General features: G+C 36.0%; 1 protein-coding gene across 3 annotated transcripts in view; it reads left to right on the forward strand.

Annotated features, from left to right (window-relative positions):
* The window catches only part of SUGCT (succinyl-CoA:glutarate-CoA transferase), a 316,299-nt gene that overhangs the window by 109,179 nt on the left and 188,233 nt on the right, over positions 1-18,887 (forward strand). For all 3 annotated transcript variants that reach the window (XM_031060861.1, XM_031060862.1, XM_005425690.3), the window contains exons 9-10: positions 9,437-9,508; positions 13,949-14,046. In XM_031060861.1, the coding sequence (XP_030916721.1) occupies positions 9,437-9,508; positions 13,949-14,046 (170 nt within the window). The remainder of the gene's footprint in view (positions 1-9,436; positions 9,509-13,948; positions 14,047-18,887) is intronic.

The following is an 18,887-nucleotide window of genomic DNA, read 5'->3' on the forward strand; positions in this document are numbered from 1 at the left end:
ATTTTAGGGTGTGATAATAGAAGCACACTTACAGTGTGTTGATTCTCCAGAACATGTGCTTTTGTAAAGGATAATTATGTTTGTTTTGGAAAAGTCCTTTTCAAGCTGTAGACCTGAAGGTCTGTGATAAAAAATAGTATAGTAGTTGCCACTACACAGATTTCTGCAGCTCTTTGTCAGCAGATAATTTGACAAATTAGGTAACAGAATGAAAATTGGTTAAATATTGGCCGGGAAAATAGTAAGTTGAAAAAAGGCATAATATTCTGGTTTCTAATTGTAGTGATTTTCAAAATTTCAAAATTTAAATAATGCTAAATTTTGGGAAGATAGAATTTTAATTCCAGTAATATGATATCAAATTTCAATATTTTTCAGACTAAAGGACATGATTACAAAAATACTGGAGAAAACAGAAGTCTAAATTTTATAGTTTTAAGGAAACCTAATAGAACTTTACAGGAAAATTAAGAGGAAGTGTGGTTCTGACATTTTTTAGACAAAATTAAGCATTCCACTCATCAAATGTTATTTTTCTATTTTTTTTTTAATAGATCTCACCAGCACTATTCTTATGGCCTGGCAATGAATTTTTTGCATACATTCATAACTTTAAATAATGTGCATCCTAGATGTCTGGGTAGGTCAATATTTAAATCGTTGATTAGAGATAAATTAGTGTTTTAAACTAAAACAGACTGCATGCAATAAAACTTAATGAGTCTGACTTGAAACCACAAATCAAGGATACTGGAGACTTAAGGTTGAAATATTTGAAATCCATCCTTAGTTCACTGTACTTTGTTTACTCAGGAGTAGATAGAATCACATAATATTTGACAGATATATTTATTGAGAAAGATGAATAAAATAGGGCAAAAGCACAGTAGTAGAATGGAGTTTTGCTCTCTGCAGCAAAATGGCAGTTTACAAACAGGGCTGCTTTTATTTTAAGTTATGGAAGTGCTAAATTGTGAAACCTGGCCAATTTTACACCCCTGTAATTGTGTCACCATTGGTGTTTTTTCTGATTTTCACCAGCATCATTGCTAATTTGATTCCTTGCTCCTCTCTGTTGACTGGTTGTTGAGAAACAAATTATTTCACTCAGTCTTTTGAAGAGTCTTCTTTGTAGCAGTACACTAAATTATTGAAACCTTTAAGCTCATAGCACTGCCAGCCCAGTCTGAGTTCTAGTTTACCTGCACTGGGTCATCTGCAGCTTGAAATCCCAGACAGATTGCAGGACTCAGTATGGTCCCTGACTCAGTATGAGTCAAATGGGTGGTTAGTATTATAAAACTCACCTTTGGAAACTGTACCACTACAACACTTAATTTCAAAGAGTAGAGAGGGAAAAGGGACAGAAATAGTGACACAAATCCCACTCTGATGAGTTCTACTAAAAACAGAAATAAGACCTCATTTAGAATTACATTCAAAATAGCATTTTTAAAGCTTCATATTTGAGTACCCAGATCTTCCAGACTTATGATAGCTTATGATTATTGGAAGATGTAAGAAATATTTGTCATTTCTGCATCACTTATGCCTGGAGGCCTGTATCAGGATCAAACTGTGGTCATGTATGTTGTTTTTCAAAAGAAATGTTTTCATTGCATTCTTTTACTTCTAAAGTGAAACAAAAATACAATGCTTACAATCCCAAAATTGGAAGAAATTGTGTGAACTATTGTGTGAGAAAGAAAAAAGAATAAGGAAACATAGCTTGGGTTCAGGCTTTTGAGACATTATAAATGTTGAGAAAAATATTGTTTAAAAACTGGCTCTGCAGTGCCCTTTAAAATCAGTAAGCATCTATTTTAATTCCCATATAAGTAGTAACTGGCTGCTGTCTGTATATATACTTAAATGTTGCTTGCTGTATAAGACCTTGTTTGCTTAATTTCAACCTAACTGAATTTTTATGGCTGTGCTATAAACCTCTTGAAAATAGTGGCTTAAATGGAAATGCTGACACAACGTTAATTACACTGGCTCCAGTGTGATACTGTGATTAAAGTTTATTTATTTTGTGTGTGCGTCTGTGTGTGTGTAATTTCATTGTTGAAAAACTAATGGAAAACTAATGTGGCAATGGAGAATGTGATTCTGTGCCTGATATTTTTCAACAGCAAGAAACAGTTTAAATGCCAGTTTATAGTACCAGATAATTTATTTTTAATTGAGGTATAGTTTCAGAATTTAAAATTTTAGAAATTTGGGAAAGTGACAAGTTTCCCAATTTAAAGCTGTTCACTGTTCTTACAGGAGTTTTTAAATGTCTTTTTGGGTGATGAGGCTAAATGTATATTGCATTAGAAAATTAAGTAAATGGTTTCATTTCCTTGGTAGCATATGTTCTTTGAGATATTCTGGAGAAAAGTCTGAAAGTATGAGGGTATGAAATGCACCGTTAACATTCTATTACTATTGAATATGAGGTAACAGCTGTAAAAGTCTATTTGATTAATAGTTTGTCCAAGTGGTACTTTTAGATTACTGACCTATGTGTTGCATCTAGTCAGTTGGGAAATGAACAGTGCAAATATCATATGGCCAGATGAAGAGTAAGTGAGGGGGAAGAGAGATCCTGTCTCCAGCCTGTTTCTTAGGACAGTGAGCTGGGATTGGAGAAGCCTTGGATTCAGTCTGTTTCCAGCAGTTTATAGTTCTCATATTAGGCAAAAACTGGATAAAAAAATGACATGGTCTGGAAAGCAGTTCTAAGCTCTTCTGTTTCCTGAAGGAGTGTTGAGAGTAATACACTATATTGCCAAATGCAGATATGTTTGATGCTGTGATTTCGTGTAAACTTTGTTGTCCCTTTCAGGAAGGTGCAATCAGAGCACTTTTAGTGGTTAATAATCTTTTCTTGTGGATCAGTTAGACAACATTGCTTTTTTCTGGATTCATGCATATATGGAACTTGAAAGCTGATCAGGAAAATTGTCTAATGAGTAGTAGGTTCTGCAGAAGTGAATCGTATGCCTGGCTGGTAGTCTGTGGTGTGCCTTCCTTACATCAGTGCTGGTGTTCTGCCTCATCTCAGGGACCAAAGTAATCATTCCCACTCTTGCCATAAACACCTTTCCTAGGAGCTCATGGCATCCAGTCAAACTTCTTTTTTTTTTGGCAAGAGAATTTTTTCAGATATTGTTAATGCTAATCTGTCTGGTAGACTGACAGCTGTAAAGTTGCAAGGCAGCATGTCCTGCAACATGGTAGGGAAATGAGACATAAGTAGTGTAGGTTGAAAAGATCAGAGAGGAAAAGTGAAATCTTTGTGTGGAATGTCCTTCTTCAGTTTGCTCGGTGAGAACATTCAGCATTCATTAATCCAGTCCATGAAATTTACATTTTTTTATTTTTACTGTTTGCTTTCACTGGAAGAGAGTGCAAAGTAGGCAAATAGTTTCAAAGTGTGTGGTCTTTATGGTTTATATGTATTGCTCAGAACTACCACTGACCACACTTCTTGGTCTTGTTCCCATTTGTTACAGTAATTAAATATTAAGTTGTTATGAAAGGATTGTGCCGTTCCCTTGAAAGAAAAAAGAATGTGACTCCTCCATGGTTCTGTGGTACAGCTGATGTTTTATTCAAACTAATATGTAAAGATAGAGAAATTATGTGCAAAGTTTATTCCATCTGTAAGGAATGTAATGATTCTGGATCTGAAGCAAAACTGAGAATCTCCTACACTGTAGTTGGTTTGGAGAGAGAAAAATCAACATATACCATAGATACATTTGGTTGGAAGGACAAGGGAGCCTGTACAGATCAGTCAAACCCTGAATACATCACCTTCTTAATTGTAACCTTTAATCTGCATTAAGACTAAATAATGCTTGTCCTTAAATGACCTTTACATTGAATTGAATATTGCACTGGAAAACTTCAAAGTCTAATTGACAACCAATTATGTAATAAAACTGTGGTTCCAAGCCTGCAAGTGACCAGCTCTTCTGTTTGACCACACCCATGAATGCCAGGGAAGAACTTCAAGCTTGTAAACAAAGACCTATGTATGGTCGCCTAGTGTCTCAATGGTTCTGTAAATGAGAAAATGGAGGGGAGAGGAAGGAGTGACACTTAAAAAGCAATCTCTTAAGAAAATATTAATGATATGTTTCAAAGCTTTGTTTGAAAATACTGGCTTGGCTTTTCCCGGTGTTATGTTTAAGACTTTACAAGAAAGTGTGTTTGTTCTGCATTGATCCCAGCTGGTCCCAAAGTTTCATTCAGGCTCCACATGAAGCTGCTTGCTCTATGTCAGCCTTGGGAGGGATCTCAGAGGAGTGTTCTGCTGTAATGCCATCAGAGAGAGCTGCCTGTTGTGCTGACAAACACTTAACTTACAGAAATACTGTATCTAGCCTTTATTCAAGGATGCCATCATCCCAAAATCTTAAGCAAGCTGTTTGATGATGCCAGTTGAAGCCTCTTGCTCTATAAGACCCAGAGCAGTTGGAATGCATGCAAAAATTTAAGTCCCTTTAAGTCCTTTTCCAGAAGTTGCCAATACATACTGACTATCCCATAACCTTCAACTGTTCCCCTCATGATTCATAGTTGGATGCATTTAGGGATGCTACTATTCAAATTTATGATTCAAAATGCAGCACTGTCTTGAAAGATACTTCAAATCCAAGGTTATCTAACATCAGGTATTCTCAATAAAAAGGGATTTTAAGTATCTCTACAGATCCTAATTGTTATTCACACTGGAATATGTGATAAGAAAACTCATAAATATGAGTTATGTGTAATTTTTACCATATCTGATGTAGTACAAATGTTCTGCCAAGGGGAGGTCTGAAAACTTTCAAATATTTCAACCATTGACAGCCATTATCAGTAAACAGGCCAATATGGTAAATGGTAATGAATATAAGCACTTTTTCAGATAATTAACATCTCCTTTTAACCTCTCCTAAATATGGAATAATTCTACAATTTGAAAAACCCAATACTTTGTTCTGTTGGTCTCTCCAAGTATTGTTTGGCCTCCAAAATCTGTGGAATGTGCAAAATGGAGAAGAGTCGTTGATACATGATCTACCAAGATATATTGTGCTGCCATTCAGAGGGGCTGTGACAGGCTGGAGAGTCAGGCCATCAAGAACCTAATGGAATTCAACAAAGGGAAACGTGATGTCCTGCACATGATAGGAAATAACCCATGCATCAGTACAGACTGAGACTGACCTGCTGGAAAGCAGCTTTGCACAAAAAGACCTGGAGATCTTGGTGAACAAAAAATGGAACATGAGCCAGCAATGTGTCCCTGTGACAAAGAGATCATTCTCATCTGCATGAGTAGGAAGATTGTCAACATGTCAAAAGAGCTGATCCTTCTGTCTGCTCAGCACCACTGAGGCTGAATAACCACTCAATCCAGTTGTGGGCCCGCAACAGGGTCTAATTCTGGGGTTTTTGGGACAAGGACATGATCATACTGAATCAGGTCCAGTGAAGGGCCAAGAAAATAATTAAGGGCTTGAAGCATCTTTCGTATGAGGAGAGATCTAGGACTGTGTAGCCTAAAAGGTCAGAGAAGAGGCTCAAGGAGATCTTATGAATGTCTATAAATACCTGATGAAGGGGACCATTGCTATACACAACTGCAAATGTTCTAGTTGTTTTGATTACCGTGTTTTGGACTTAAAAACTGACTTGGACTTCTGATAAATTTATTGGAATTGCCATATTTTTTGACTGGTCCCTTATATTTTGAAGTGGTTTTTTTGTTTGTTTGGTTTGGTTTTTTGTTTTGTTTTGTTTTGGTTTTTTTTTTGTTTGTTTTGTTTTTTGGTTGTTTTTTTTTTTGTGGAATCAACATGCAAATCGAAACACATGCAAAGATGTTTGTGTATGATTGATGATTGCCATAGGACATATAGACTTAAAATTCATAAAGCAGGAAATAAATACAAAGATTAATGGTCTTTCATTAATGCCTTCAAAGCTGGCAAATTTTGAAAGGCTATTGACTTGGAGCAGTGGAAAGAAAGGCTCTCTTGGCCTCATTATCTCAGCAAATCTTTGCTTGCTCTGCTGATAACTTAGGTTAAGTTTGGCCTGCATCTTTATTGTGTAGTCTATGTAACATATTTGGATTTGGAGAATACTTGTAGACCACATAAAACATTCCTGAAGGTGGATAGATTTTATATGCCACATGTTTAGGGAAATTAAAGTATTTTAATACATGAAGTATCTCAAGCATATACTGTGTCCTAGGATCAAAGTTGGAAAAGAGCTGAGTCTTAATAAGGTCCTGGAACATCCATTTGACTATGTGAGGTGTTGATGCATATACACTGGACCTTGAGATCTGCCTTGGAACATGCATGTGTTATGTCATGTACTAGATATCATTCAATGGGAATTTACAGGCTATTTTCTTGGAAACCCTCAAGTTTTTGCACTACACTGAAAAAGCTACACCTTTGAATACTCCCAATCTTTCTCTGCCTTTTCCATGAATAAGATTTCTAATAATTTTTTGCTTAGTATTTGTTTCTTGTCTTCACCAATTGATGTGCTATTGCTCAAGATACTTCATGGGAGTAGCAGGTTAACTCATGATTGTACTCTGAAGAGTCTTACCAGAAGGCCTCATTCTTCAGAAGAAAAGGGAAGGGGAAAAGGACTTTTGCCTTGTGTGTGTAGTGCCTTTTATTGCACTAATGTGAAATGATTCGATGTGATGGACAGCAGTTTATCAAAACAAAATCTCATTAAAATCTGTCTGCACTTTGCCCTTACTCTCCTTTATATAATAAGATTGTGAAGCTTTCTGTGACCAGATGGTAACCTGTGGTAACCTGTAGTGTGTGTACATTCATGGGTGATGAATAAAACCATTGTCACCCTTAAATGTTGGCATCAACATTATGTTAGTAACATTTGGAAGTTTCTGCTTTATCAGCAGCAATGACTGGCAAATAATCAGCTGTTTTGTAATGGGAAGCTTAAAATAGCAGCTGAAGACATTTGAGTTAAGCTTCATGGAAAAAGACACTGCTGCATTTATTATGATACCATTTTTTTTTTGTGTAAGGATGACATGATTGTTATTTTAGCTTTTTAGACATACAGTGCAATTAAGAATAATCAGTTTTCCCACACATTCCACAAAGCAACTGAAGCACACATACTAATAACCAGGCCCTTAAATTCAGAGTGACTTCCGCTGCTGCATGGGCAGCCAGTGGGTACAGATGCATGCTTCACAGTGGTTTGCAGCAGCTATTGTGTGATTGCAGCCTTCTTACAGAGACCTGTGTCTCAGCAGAAGTTGCTGATAAATAATAAACTCTCTAAGATTTGCCCACAGCACCAATAGAAGTTCTTTTTGGAGTACTGAGGAGGAGGATCTGTACATATGACATATACTTTGTAAGCTGTAGCAGGCATCCAGACTGGAAGTTTAAAAGAATGTACAAAAGAATTCTGATTTGTGTTTACAGGAAGTAGTAGATGGTTGCACCAATAAAAATTATTCTGTGTTATAGATGCACACTGATACATACAGTGTTTGACTCATAATGACTCTCAATTGCATGAGGCTGGTTTTAGAACTCTGAACATCAGCAAAGAAAAATCATGATTTGGACAGGGTGTTCAGAAAACAGATTTTGCCTGTAACTAAAGGTAGTAAGTTTATTCAGACAGTTTTAATTCATAATTATTCCCACTAAAGGCCTCCCATTTACTGGGAGGGAGAGTCTTACATATTCTTTTACCAGGGTCTGCCATTATTTTTTTAGAGTGAGATTTTTATGAACAGATTTAGCTAAGAAATGTATATATGTTTACATACAAATATTTTTTTATATTCTTTTCTCCAGTCTTTTTTCTTTGCTTACTGCTCTTCTCAGCATGAGTATGTAGTACCTTTATATGATGTATTTTACTAAGCTTTTACTGTACTGGGGCCAAGTCAGTGGTACTTTCTTGCGTGCTTGGGACTAATTGTTTGCTGAATTTTATCTTTGCTTTCTATCTTAGACTGAACTACTTAATTAAATGTGTGAAAAATAAATTGTTAAACCTTATGACTGGACAATACTCTTTACCATGAAATGAAACATAGAAAGAGCAAACAGGTGATATTTTAACCTGATGCATGGTTACCTGCATTTCAGAGGACATGATTGTCCACATGCAATTTTAAAACTTTGACTATACCAGATGGTAAAAGAGTCTTAGTGAACATGTTTGTATCTATATGAAAGATTGCAAGTTGAGATAGCATATTGCTCTCTTTGAAGAGGAATAAGCCACAGTGGCATGAGAAGAATTTTAAAGTGTTTCCATTCCAGGACTTACATTTGTGTGTTATTTTACCAAAATTTATTGTGAAAATTCACACCTTTAAATGAGGACATGATAGCTCATTAAAAAAGACAAAAAAAAAATAAGGAGAAGAAAGATTTGTAGGAATGGAAGATGAGTCTTGCTCTCTGCAAGAAAGGATTGCAAGTTCTTGCCATAATTAGTGCACCAGCCTATGCTGGCCTCTTACGTTGAAGTCAAATTAATGGTGAAAGAATTCTTCCTAAATGTTTTCAAAAATTGGGCTGGTACTATGTATGACTGAAACTGCAGTTATACACCTTTGTATAAGAGAGAGGTGTGGAGAAAAGAGGAATTGCATTATCCAGTTTTAGAAGATGCCCTAACACAATGGAAAAAATTGAGGGTGTTGCCAATTACAGATTTTCTTTTTCCAGGGGAAATCTAAGCGAGAGGGTTTAGACTGAAATGAAAGCTGTTCTGTTCTATCCAGTTCAATGTTGTGTTTACCATGAAATGTGCCACTAAGGCCACTGTAATGAAGTCAAAAGTAAAAATTACATCTTTAAAGTTGGACAAGAAATCCCATTTCCTCCATGAGACCTATCTTGATATTACTGACTAAGGAGATATCCTTATCTCCAGCTGAAGAGCTGTAAAGATGCAGTCTATCCGTTTCATTCCCATGGGAGTTCCTAATCCTTAGTTACTATTTGGCAATTATTTTTTGGTGTGTTTGGTCAGGATCTGTAACATTTCAGTGCAGACGTCTGCTCTGAATCAGTCTGAGTGAAGCTGAATAAATACCTCCTGGCAAGTAAACATCATCATGGCAATCCTCAGTCCTGTGGCTGTGAGACACAATAAGTTTAAGGGTAGCTCATGACACATTTTTAGCAAATAAACTAGTAACCAAGATGACTTCTCAGCTCTAGGGAAAAAATTCAAAAAGGGCCTCATCCACCTTTGTGAATGGGTGACTTTGAGCCACTTTTATAGAACAAGAGATTGGGTCTGAATGGAAATGTTTAAGGAAGTCATTCGAGCATTATTTACAGAGTTTCACTTCAAAGGTGTGCTAATATTTTATAGTTTAGTTACAGCTTATCACCTGTCTTTGTTCTTCCAGGCATTTAAGACCAAGGATGGCTACATCGTGGTGGGAGCTGGAAATGATCATCAGTTTGTCACTGTGTGCAAGGTGTGTGTTAGGCAAGAGTATAGAAATGTGTAATAGCTTCCATTCTCACTAGGAAAATTAAGATGCTGATTCTTCTTTATTATCTCTGGTTTTTAATTCATTTTTTATTTTCTGTATGGAAATATGTGGTGAGTATAAATTCTAACCCTGTATCTGTTCTGACTCTGAATTCAGAACACACCATTTCTAAAACTTGTAGGTACTGTGCTCCTTTTGAAGTCTGTGCACATCTGATTGAATCTACATCTACTTAAATCATTACCCATGCACATTGTCCTTTAGAGCCGCTAGCATGTGCTGATCTGTGCTCACTGAGAAACTTGTGGACTTAGAAAAGAAATGTTACAGGACTCTGGGCTGATTTTGGAGTGGTGCAGAGACATGATGTTGAAGAACAATGTTTAAAAAAAATTGTTCTAAATGAAATGTATCAACATTGCAAATAAAAGACCCCAGTAACATGTAAGATGGGACAAGAGAATTTTTGCATGTAGCATTAGACAACATTTCAAAAAATTACAGCTCTAGCTATTTTGGCCATTGTGTTTTTTCTCTAGGAAATTGGATATTTAACATAAATTAATGACACTCAGGAAACTGAGCATTATTTTCCTCCGTTTGTTCGTGTCAGATATTTCACATTTCTGTGGAAGTTCACCACGAATAACTGGAATATGAAGTAAGAGGACAGTGCTGTTTTGATTCTCTTTTAGTACAGTTTGGGGTATGTATCCTCAGCTCACTGTGTGGAGGGGTTCTGCTTTCACTTTGAGTTGGCTCATAAGCTCTTCAAAATTTGCTCAGTGGGTTTTCTTCAAAAAGGTATCTGACTGCTACAGTCATCATTATCTTAATATGAAAGAAGACTAATCGCTGAATAAGTGTCTACCTGGCACAACTCAGTTTTATCAAAGACTCATTATCTCATAAAGGAAATATTTCCAGAGTCTCCCAGGACATAGCTGTAAATGTCTTTTTGATGCTTTATCATCTAAAATGAAGAATTATGTAGCAAATGTTTGTCATCCTGCAATCCTTGAGTAAGAGAGAGCTGAAGATCCGTCTCAGTAGGTTCTGACTTCTTGATGTGAGCAAGCAGGCACTAAATCTTTAGACCATGCACTTTATGTGACTTTAGGGTGCAGCTGAGAGAATTACGGTGTGCCTTGTTGCTACATATTCTCTCTGTAATCATTAAAGAGGGAATGGAACCCCAGAAGATGAAGCAAGATTTTAATGGTTTGTATTACCCCAGAATGTATAGGATGAATATTAAGTGAGACTAATATTAGCACTGGTCTGCAGGCTGGTTTTTTCTCTCTTATCTTGATAAATGTGTTCTGGTGTTCCTACAATTGAGTTCCTACAAAGAGGTACAGAGCATGGAAAAATGATGATTGCTTACATTTCAAAGGGATTAAAAAGGCAGAAAAAGTAGTTCAAGTTTTGAGTAATTGTTAGATTTTTCTATACACCAGTTATCATATTTGTTTCTATAAAGAATGCTTTTTACCCTTATCAGGCTATTATAGGTATGGATTTGGGCTGTTACATTGCCCAAAAAATAAAATGATTAAGAAGTCAGTGGAATGCTGGAATTAGAGATAAGCATGTCTCGTTAGAGATATGCTTTGTGCTAAGTCAACGGTGATTTGGAACTTAAAACAGTGTGAAGAGGGAAAGCCAATAAGGGAAAAGAACTTTGTTACAGGAAGGTCTTCAACATCCTAGTGAGCTTTAGTAAATACAGTGTTTGAAATTGTTTCAAACACTGGAATTGCTATTAGGGAATTTTTCTGAGCTGAGTTGGTGCTGAAAATGGAGGCTATATGGAAGCTGTTGCCCTGAAGGCATATAGTCTAGAGATGTAACAGCTGGCTCAAGCTGTCAACAATCGCGAACATTCTGCTTCGATCTTTTCAGGCAAGCAGAAAGAAAAATCTGGAATAATTCACTGTGATATTTTCAAAATCAGGGACAACTAACGTAGCTTGTTTGAGGACTCAGATAATTGAAGAAAAACTTTGTAACACTGCTGGCTGAAATGCGTTTCATTGTGGTCAAGTGTTACAACTGCACATCCTGACCTGTGGTCGATTTGGTCTGATTAGGAATACTGAGCGAGACCCTTCAGAAGACTGAAGATTTAGGTACAGCAAGGGAGATTTCAAACAGTTTTGCTAGTGTTGCAGGACACAAAACACAGAGAGTGTAAGCTCTGAGTGTGCATGTAGAGCTCGAGCAAGGCCTCAAATACAGAGCACCATTTTCATTCTAAATGTTTACAGTGAAATAAAGAAAATAGCATTGGCAACACGATGCAGAAAGATGAATGGTACATTAATGAATAACTTCTCAAGCGTGCATTTGTTAGTCACAAAAAAAATTGAGAAGAACATATATAGACATGCAGCTTTACACCAGATGGACACTAAGTTAAAGCTGAAATCAGTGACATTAATTAAAACAGCACAGTGAGCAACTCCATATGATCATTTTTTCATATAACACATCGAATGGAACCATAGCTTTCTGATTAATTTATTGGTTTTTTAAATTCACATAAGAATTCACTATAATTTAATTTGAACAATCTTACAGTTTTTTTTCTAAAGCAGTGATTTGTAACTCCAAACCAGCAGTATTAAGGAAATCATTTTAAGGGGTACCAACAGTATTGATAAACTTCCAGATAGAAAAATTTAGCTATTTTGTAATGCTAATTTATGATATGTTGTGATTTCCATAAAATGGATTATATAAATGCAGAAGAAAAAGAAAATATGCTGTGAATTAAGTATTGATGGAAGATGCTAGATTGATGTTTTATGTTTTACCTTGCAGATAAAAATCTGCAGAAAAGTTTTGTAACATCGCCATTGTTCTAGCATAACTTACAGATATCTTGCTTCCATGCTTAGTTTTGTTACTGTAGGTGAAAATTATCTCAAAGATGACTATCTGTTTTTAATGTCTCTAAATAACTGTTGAAAGAATATCTATTTTGCTAATGGTTCTATGTCATCAACAGCTATTCACTTGTAAAGGAAGCTGTATCTTTATTCACTCCAGCAAAGTCAGGAGTCATTAAATGATTGTGGCCTTGGTCTAAAGCAGTGTCAGAGGAATTAGCAGAATGTAATGTTTGAAGTATCAGAGAGATTGACACCAACTTGACACCCACTTACATGTGGTAGTACACAAGCATATAGATTCAGGAAGCGACTGAACATGTTAATAAAACATAAATCCATTTATGATTGCTAAATATATAGAAAACACCTTCAACTCAGAAATGTCCTAGTCAAAAGAGGACTGGAGTTTGGATGAATATTAAGGAAGTGTTGTATGTACAGGCCCTGTTCTTAAACTTTTCCTAAGCATCAGACAACAGGCAGAGATAGAATGATGGGCTATAGGAACTTCAGATTTGAGCCATTGTATTTTTAAAGCCATCTTAGAAATGGCCCTATAAAAATGTAGCATGTTTAGAATTTTTATAAGACTCATCACAAGAAAAATGGAGCTTTAGTGTGTGTTAGTGAGTAAAAATACATGAAGAATATGTGACAGTCTCTTTCTTTATAAGATTCTATGCTGCCTTTCTCTGTAGCTGATGTAGTTGGTGTATTTTTTAGAAATCACATTTAATTGTGTTTATTTATGTTCTATAGAAAGTCATTGTGGCACAAATAGGTAAATTATATTGATTTCCCACACAGCTGCTTTTCTAATGAATGCCTGTACAAAATTGTAAGACTCATTCTGCATATTTAATTCCTCTTATAGTATAATACACATGGTCTTTAAAGCACATGTTGTTTAAAGGTCTAATGTGGCAGGTGGAAGTTACACATCAAAGATGTATTTCTCCTTTCTCAGAGGCTATACCACAACTTTTCTTTATTAATTATTTTGGAAAAAAATAATAAAAAAGACTGATGGTGTTTCAATAGAAAAATACTTAAAAAAAATTTTCTTTTGTTTCTCTTCTTTCCTTTTTGACAGAGATTACTGAAGTGGAAAGAAATAATCTTAGACATATCTTTTCTCCATCTAGTGTATGAAGAACAGACATATTTCTTTTTCTGTGACATACAAGTTAGTGCAGGATAATCCCACAGATCTATCCATCCCCATGTTAATAACTTAGTTTTTTGGTTTTCTATGGTAAGAATTTCTCCTGGCTACTCGCAATAGCTGTTAGCTAAGTTTTGGATCTTCAGTCTGATTTCTCTCTTTTTCCATTACTTGTTATGTTACATCAACCAGGAAGCTTTTTACACAAAGAATTAAAAATTAATTTTTGATTTTTTATATTAAATGGTTGATAAATAGTGATTATTGGAAATAAGTGGTTTTAAAAAAATCAGTAATTATTTTGTTTTATATATATATATCTTGTAAAGCACATTTTTACGTACCTTTTTTTTTACTTAGATCCTGAATTTGCCTGAAGTTAGTAAAGATTCCAGGTACAAGACTAATACACTCAGAGTCCAGAACAGAAAAGAACTTACTGACATATTATCAACTCGGTAAGTTAATTAAAAGGGAAGAATCTTTATTTAATCTGTTAATGCAAATAGTAATGCATAACAAACCCTCATCATGTGAAAATTTTGTTTTACTCTTTTGAGATACTCTAGTTTTTATAATAGGTATTGCAAAAGCTTACTGATAGTAAATAGTCTGCCTTTTGCACACAGACAATCGTGTGAACTAAAGAAGCCAGACCACAGATTTAAGTTTTCAGAAACTCCTTTAACTTCTCTTTAACATTAACTTGAATTTTAGTGAAACCAGTGCTTTCCGCTTTCCTGAATGGATGTAGCACCTGGAAAAAATGCTTGGAGCACCATTTGCTTTTGCTGTGGGATTTTAAAGTTTTCAATGAGTGTTTCTGTATCCAGGGGAGTTCCACTTGCTTTTCTCCCTTACTGCTGATTCTGTATTGTAGTACTCTGTGCCACAAACTCTCCCTGGGCCATTCCTTTTAAAATCAAAAGGATATGTGTTTAGTTTTCTGTTTGGGAGTCATCCTATTAAATACTTCATTTTTTTAAGAGAGAACTGAAAAAAATTTTTATTTGAGAGATTACAATAGCTTAGTTATCTTCCTCATTCTGTTTGAGAAGGCCTTATATGGAGAAGATGATAAATTTATGTAATGAAAGAAAAATCTGATTTGTGTAAACCTTCCCAAAGGTGGCTTTGGCAGCACCTCATACTTCTGGGGATGAGCACAGGAGGTGGTTAATTATTCAAGAAAAGTCACACTATCATGTTGACCAGTATTAGTCTTTGTCAACAAATGCATAACAGTTATCATTGAGGCAATTTTACTGGGGGAGTTTAGAAGCACTAAGTCAGATGTCTCCCCTTTTCATTCCAACCAAGAAAAAGAGTTTCAGTTTCAGAGCACATCCACACTCCCCACTCTCAATCCCACATTTTTTGGATATTAAGAATCAGAATCATGAGTCATTAAAGAGTGTAGAAAGTTATTTAATTTCTTTTGGTTGCACTTGTACTTTTGTCTCTGTCTTACCTGTATATTTTCAGATGTCCTGCCCCTGGTAAAAAAAAACAACAAAGTACCAGCTGACTGCATTTTTGAATAATTATGGTGTAACTGTCCTTGATTAACTTTTGGAACTCTTATTTTACCTTCTTGTAACAAATGGATTGTGATAACGCAAATGAGGCCACTTTTGCTATAAGTTTTGAGCCCCTGAAAGGCCATAATTTATCTTTTGACCTAATTTTGAGCTCTTACATTATTGATGCATAGTTTTAGTTTCAAAGTTGGTTCATGTTTATTTATTACTTGGACTTCATTTAGTATGGAATTTGTCTGATGTACTCAGGTACCTTGTGAGAAGGCTATTTTGCCATCCATAGATCAGTTACTTGATAGCTTGTTGCCTCTGGTTAATTTTGGATGTTGTCTTTTTTTTTTCTTATGGGAAATGTCTGAACAAGAAGATAAAGTTCAAGGAATAGTTGTTCTTTGAATTGCCAGAATTACAATTTGTTTTTATATCTGTAGCTATTACTTAATCAAATTACATTCTTGCTCTTCTAATTACTGCTTTATGTATTTTTTTTCCTCAGAGTTTGTGTTCTCTTTTATTATTATAATTTAGGCTGAATTTCTGCATATTATATGCAAGTATGTAAATGTATACACACTTTTGGAGTAGACATTTCTAAAGTATTCTGCTATGTCATATTATTGTGAGTTCATCTGGCAGTCAGTTATAAAACACAGATATAACAAACACCTTCAGTATTCTAATGCAAGTTGAATGTGTTTCCACGCACATTCCATGGTAACTTTGCTTTAATTCACTAATGTACAGTTTTTTGTAAAATTGTGCATGGTTTATTTTTGAAGTTACTTAGAGAATTAAATAAAGGTTTCTCAGTGCTGAAAAATGTCAACCCTTGAGAAATGAAGGGAAATGACAAAATAGTAATGATAGAATTTCACTGAAAAATACCTTAATTTACTCACTGATTGCTTGATAGTATTACAGCTTCCAACACATGGAAAATATAACCCTAAGGTGCATTACTTGGACAAAAATACCTGCAGACCCTTCTATTCACTCACTTTATGTGCCCTGCTGTCCACTTTAAAATGAATTTGTGGAGATATAAGCTGGAGCAGCTTAGAAGACATATTCTTTAGACATTGATTTTCTCAGTCTAGCAAATGAAGTACAGTTGTGTGAAGTACAGTAGTTTTGTTAAGATGAGACACTCCTTTTCTCCCCAAGCTCTCCTGCTGCCATTTTCAGTTTATACCCTCTTTCTGTTCCACTAAGTCATTGGTATTTAAGCAGTGTGTATGGCAGATGCTTGGTACTCTGCAGTTGCTTACATATAGCACTGCTTTTGCACAGTAGAGATAAGCATATATTTTTTAAAGCCTTTGATGTTGTTCTAATCCTAATAAACCAAGGCTCCACCAGAGCGTAGAGCAGGTTTCCACTGACCTATCTACACTGTTTCCTTGCCCTTATCCTTTTTGAACTGTTTCTGGAGCTGTGTTTCACCTTTTCTTTTCAATTTTTTCTTAATTTTCAAAATGAACTACCCGCAATTAATTTCTAACTTCTGAGCATTCAGTAAGTGCAAAAAGAAGGATTCTTTACTTAAGAAAAAGTAACCCTTAAGAAGAAGGGCTCATGAGACTTTGTATAGGAATAGAAGGAGTTGTTCAGACCTACTCACAGTGTCAAAAACTCCCTGAAGTCTCAAGCATTTAGTTCACTTCATGTGTGGAGCTGAAATTTTTGAAAGCATTTGAACTCTGAATACCAAGGAGACACTTGGTGGCTTTTATTTGCTAAAAACTGAGCGACTGAGACTCTTTGGTCAGAATTTTATTTCTAGATATGTGCACAAAGGAAACATTGTGACAATTGGTCAATGTTAAGGAATGCTGGGATTTTTTAAGAAAAAGGCTCTATCTTGGGAATTCTTGACTCATGTGACCTCTAATTCATATCAATAATTCTATTCACCACCTGTGGTAACCATGCCAGATTTCAGGGCAGTCAAGTAAGCATGGGGATTATGCAGCACTTAGAAGAAATTGACCTTTAAAGAAAAGACTTCTCAGAAGGGTGTGAAATTATCTATTCATCAAAGTCAGATATACTGAACTGAGTGAGAATACAAGATGGGGATGAATATGACTTCAGACATATATGCAACTTGAAACAACTGCTCTGAAAGGTGTGAATTGCTCCATTTATTTCAGAAAGAATTTCCTCATCCTCTTTCTTCTCTGACAGAAATGAAGAGTGAAGCATGCCTGTCCTTAACTCTTTAATCCAGCTTGCTCTCTGTACATCTCAATTCCATCTGTAGGGCACAAATGAAGGGTGGAGAGGGACAGCAAATAAGGAAGGATAAGTTCACATATCCACAGAGGATGTTAGATGTCAATAAAAGTGAGGGGAAGATACACCCCTGTGGAGTGGTATGCTGCTTCTGAGAGAGCCTGCTCTCATACTGAAGCAATAGGAGGGATTACAGAAAACAGTTCCATCTCAAGACATGAAGTGTTTTTAGTTCCACAGTCTATGGGAAAATGAGTAAAATGCTGCAAGAAGGATATAGGCCCATGGGGCATTTTGAACTTGTTTTGCTACTGGTGGTGTTGTCCCTTTCCCATCTATGGTCCTCTTCCTTCTGTGCTGTTTTTTTCCTGTTCCCATCATCTTCCTCCACTTTCTACAGGCCCCCCTCCCTCTCTTCATCTTATTTCCTCTTTCTCCTCCCACTGCTGGCATTTGCACATCTACTCTTCAGTATAAAAAAAAAAAGTTTTTGTGCCTTCTGTATCTGCCTCTTTATTTACATTTTCCCCAAATGACAAGAAAGCAGAACTCTGACAAAAGCAAATTACCTCTGCCTTCCTTTCTTGTGTATGTGCCAAGAGTCAATTTAAAATGACCCTACCTGGGTGGAGGTCAGGTTCAATGGCTACCACTGAGGCCCCTGAGACTCCCAGCTCATGTGAGAACTGACAGACTACAGAGCACTCTGTTTTTTAAGTTTCCAGTGAAAACCTCTGGTTCGTGAGTTAGGTGTACATCTAACTCACAAACAAGAGAACCAAGTTTTAATTGTTGCTATCTTCCCCCTCTGCCTCCCTTTCACTTTTGCTTCCACTAGAACACAATAGTATCAGACACAATGCAGATTATTTTGTATGTGTATATATAAGCAGGCATATGTCAAGACACACACATATAGACTGCACATGGAATTTTACATGTGTGCAAAATAGTATAGTACCAGTTTTAATAGTACCTAGTATAATACCAGTTTTAAAAGAAACTGCTTGAGAAAGGGGGCTTAATCTGGTGATCTTCTTCTTCAAATTACTCCAGAATTCAAACATTAATCCCACCATGCACCTCAGTAATGTAGTCACATTTTAAGGGCAGCTAAATGTGTGCTCCAAGGTACTTTGGGAAATTAACCTGTAAATGGAACAGAGTGTGTGGGGGTGTATAGGTGTAGGTGGAAGGTGAGTAGCAGACGTGCCCTCAGCCTTTAAATTGAAGCAGCTTCCGATAAAGAAGAACACATAAATTCAGTGTGATTAGTGCTCCTGCAGCTCTAACTAAATTATTGTAGACTCAGAAGTGTTAGGGCTGGAAATGATTCAGAGTGGAACTTCTATTCCTAGCACTTATATTTTAAACCCCTTATTCTTGACTGTACACTACAGCTGCATGCTGCGTATGTAAGCGTGAGGGGAAAAGGAATGAACAGGAAGGAAACACAGAGGAACTTGATCCTCAGTTAATAAAGTCGTTGCTAAATGGTTTCCGCCTAGTAACAGAATAGGAGG

The sequence above is a fragment of the Geospiza fortis genome, unplaced genomic scaffold, assembly GCF_000277835.1.
Source record: "Geospiza fortis unplaced genomic scaffold, GeoFor_1.0 scaffold265, whole genome shotgun sequence".
Classification (NCBI taxonomy): domain Eukaryota; kingdom Metazoa; phylum Chordata; class Aves; order Passeriformes; family Thraupidae; genus Geospiza; species Geospiza fortis.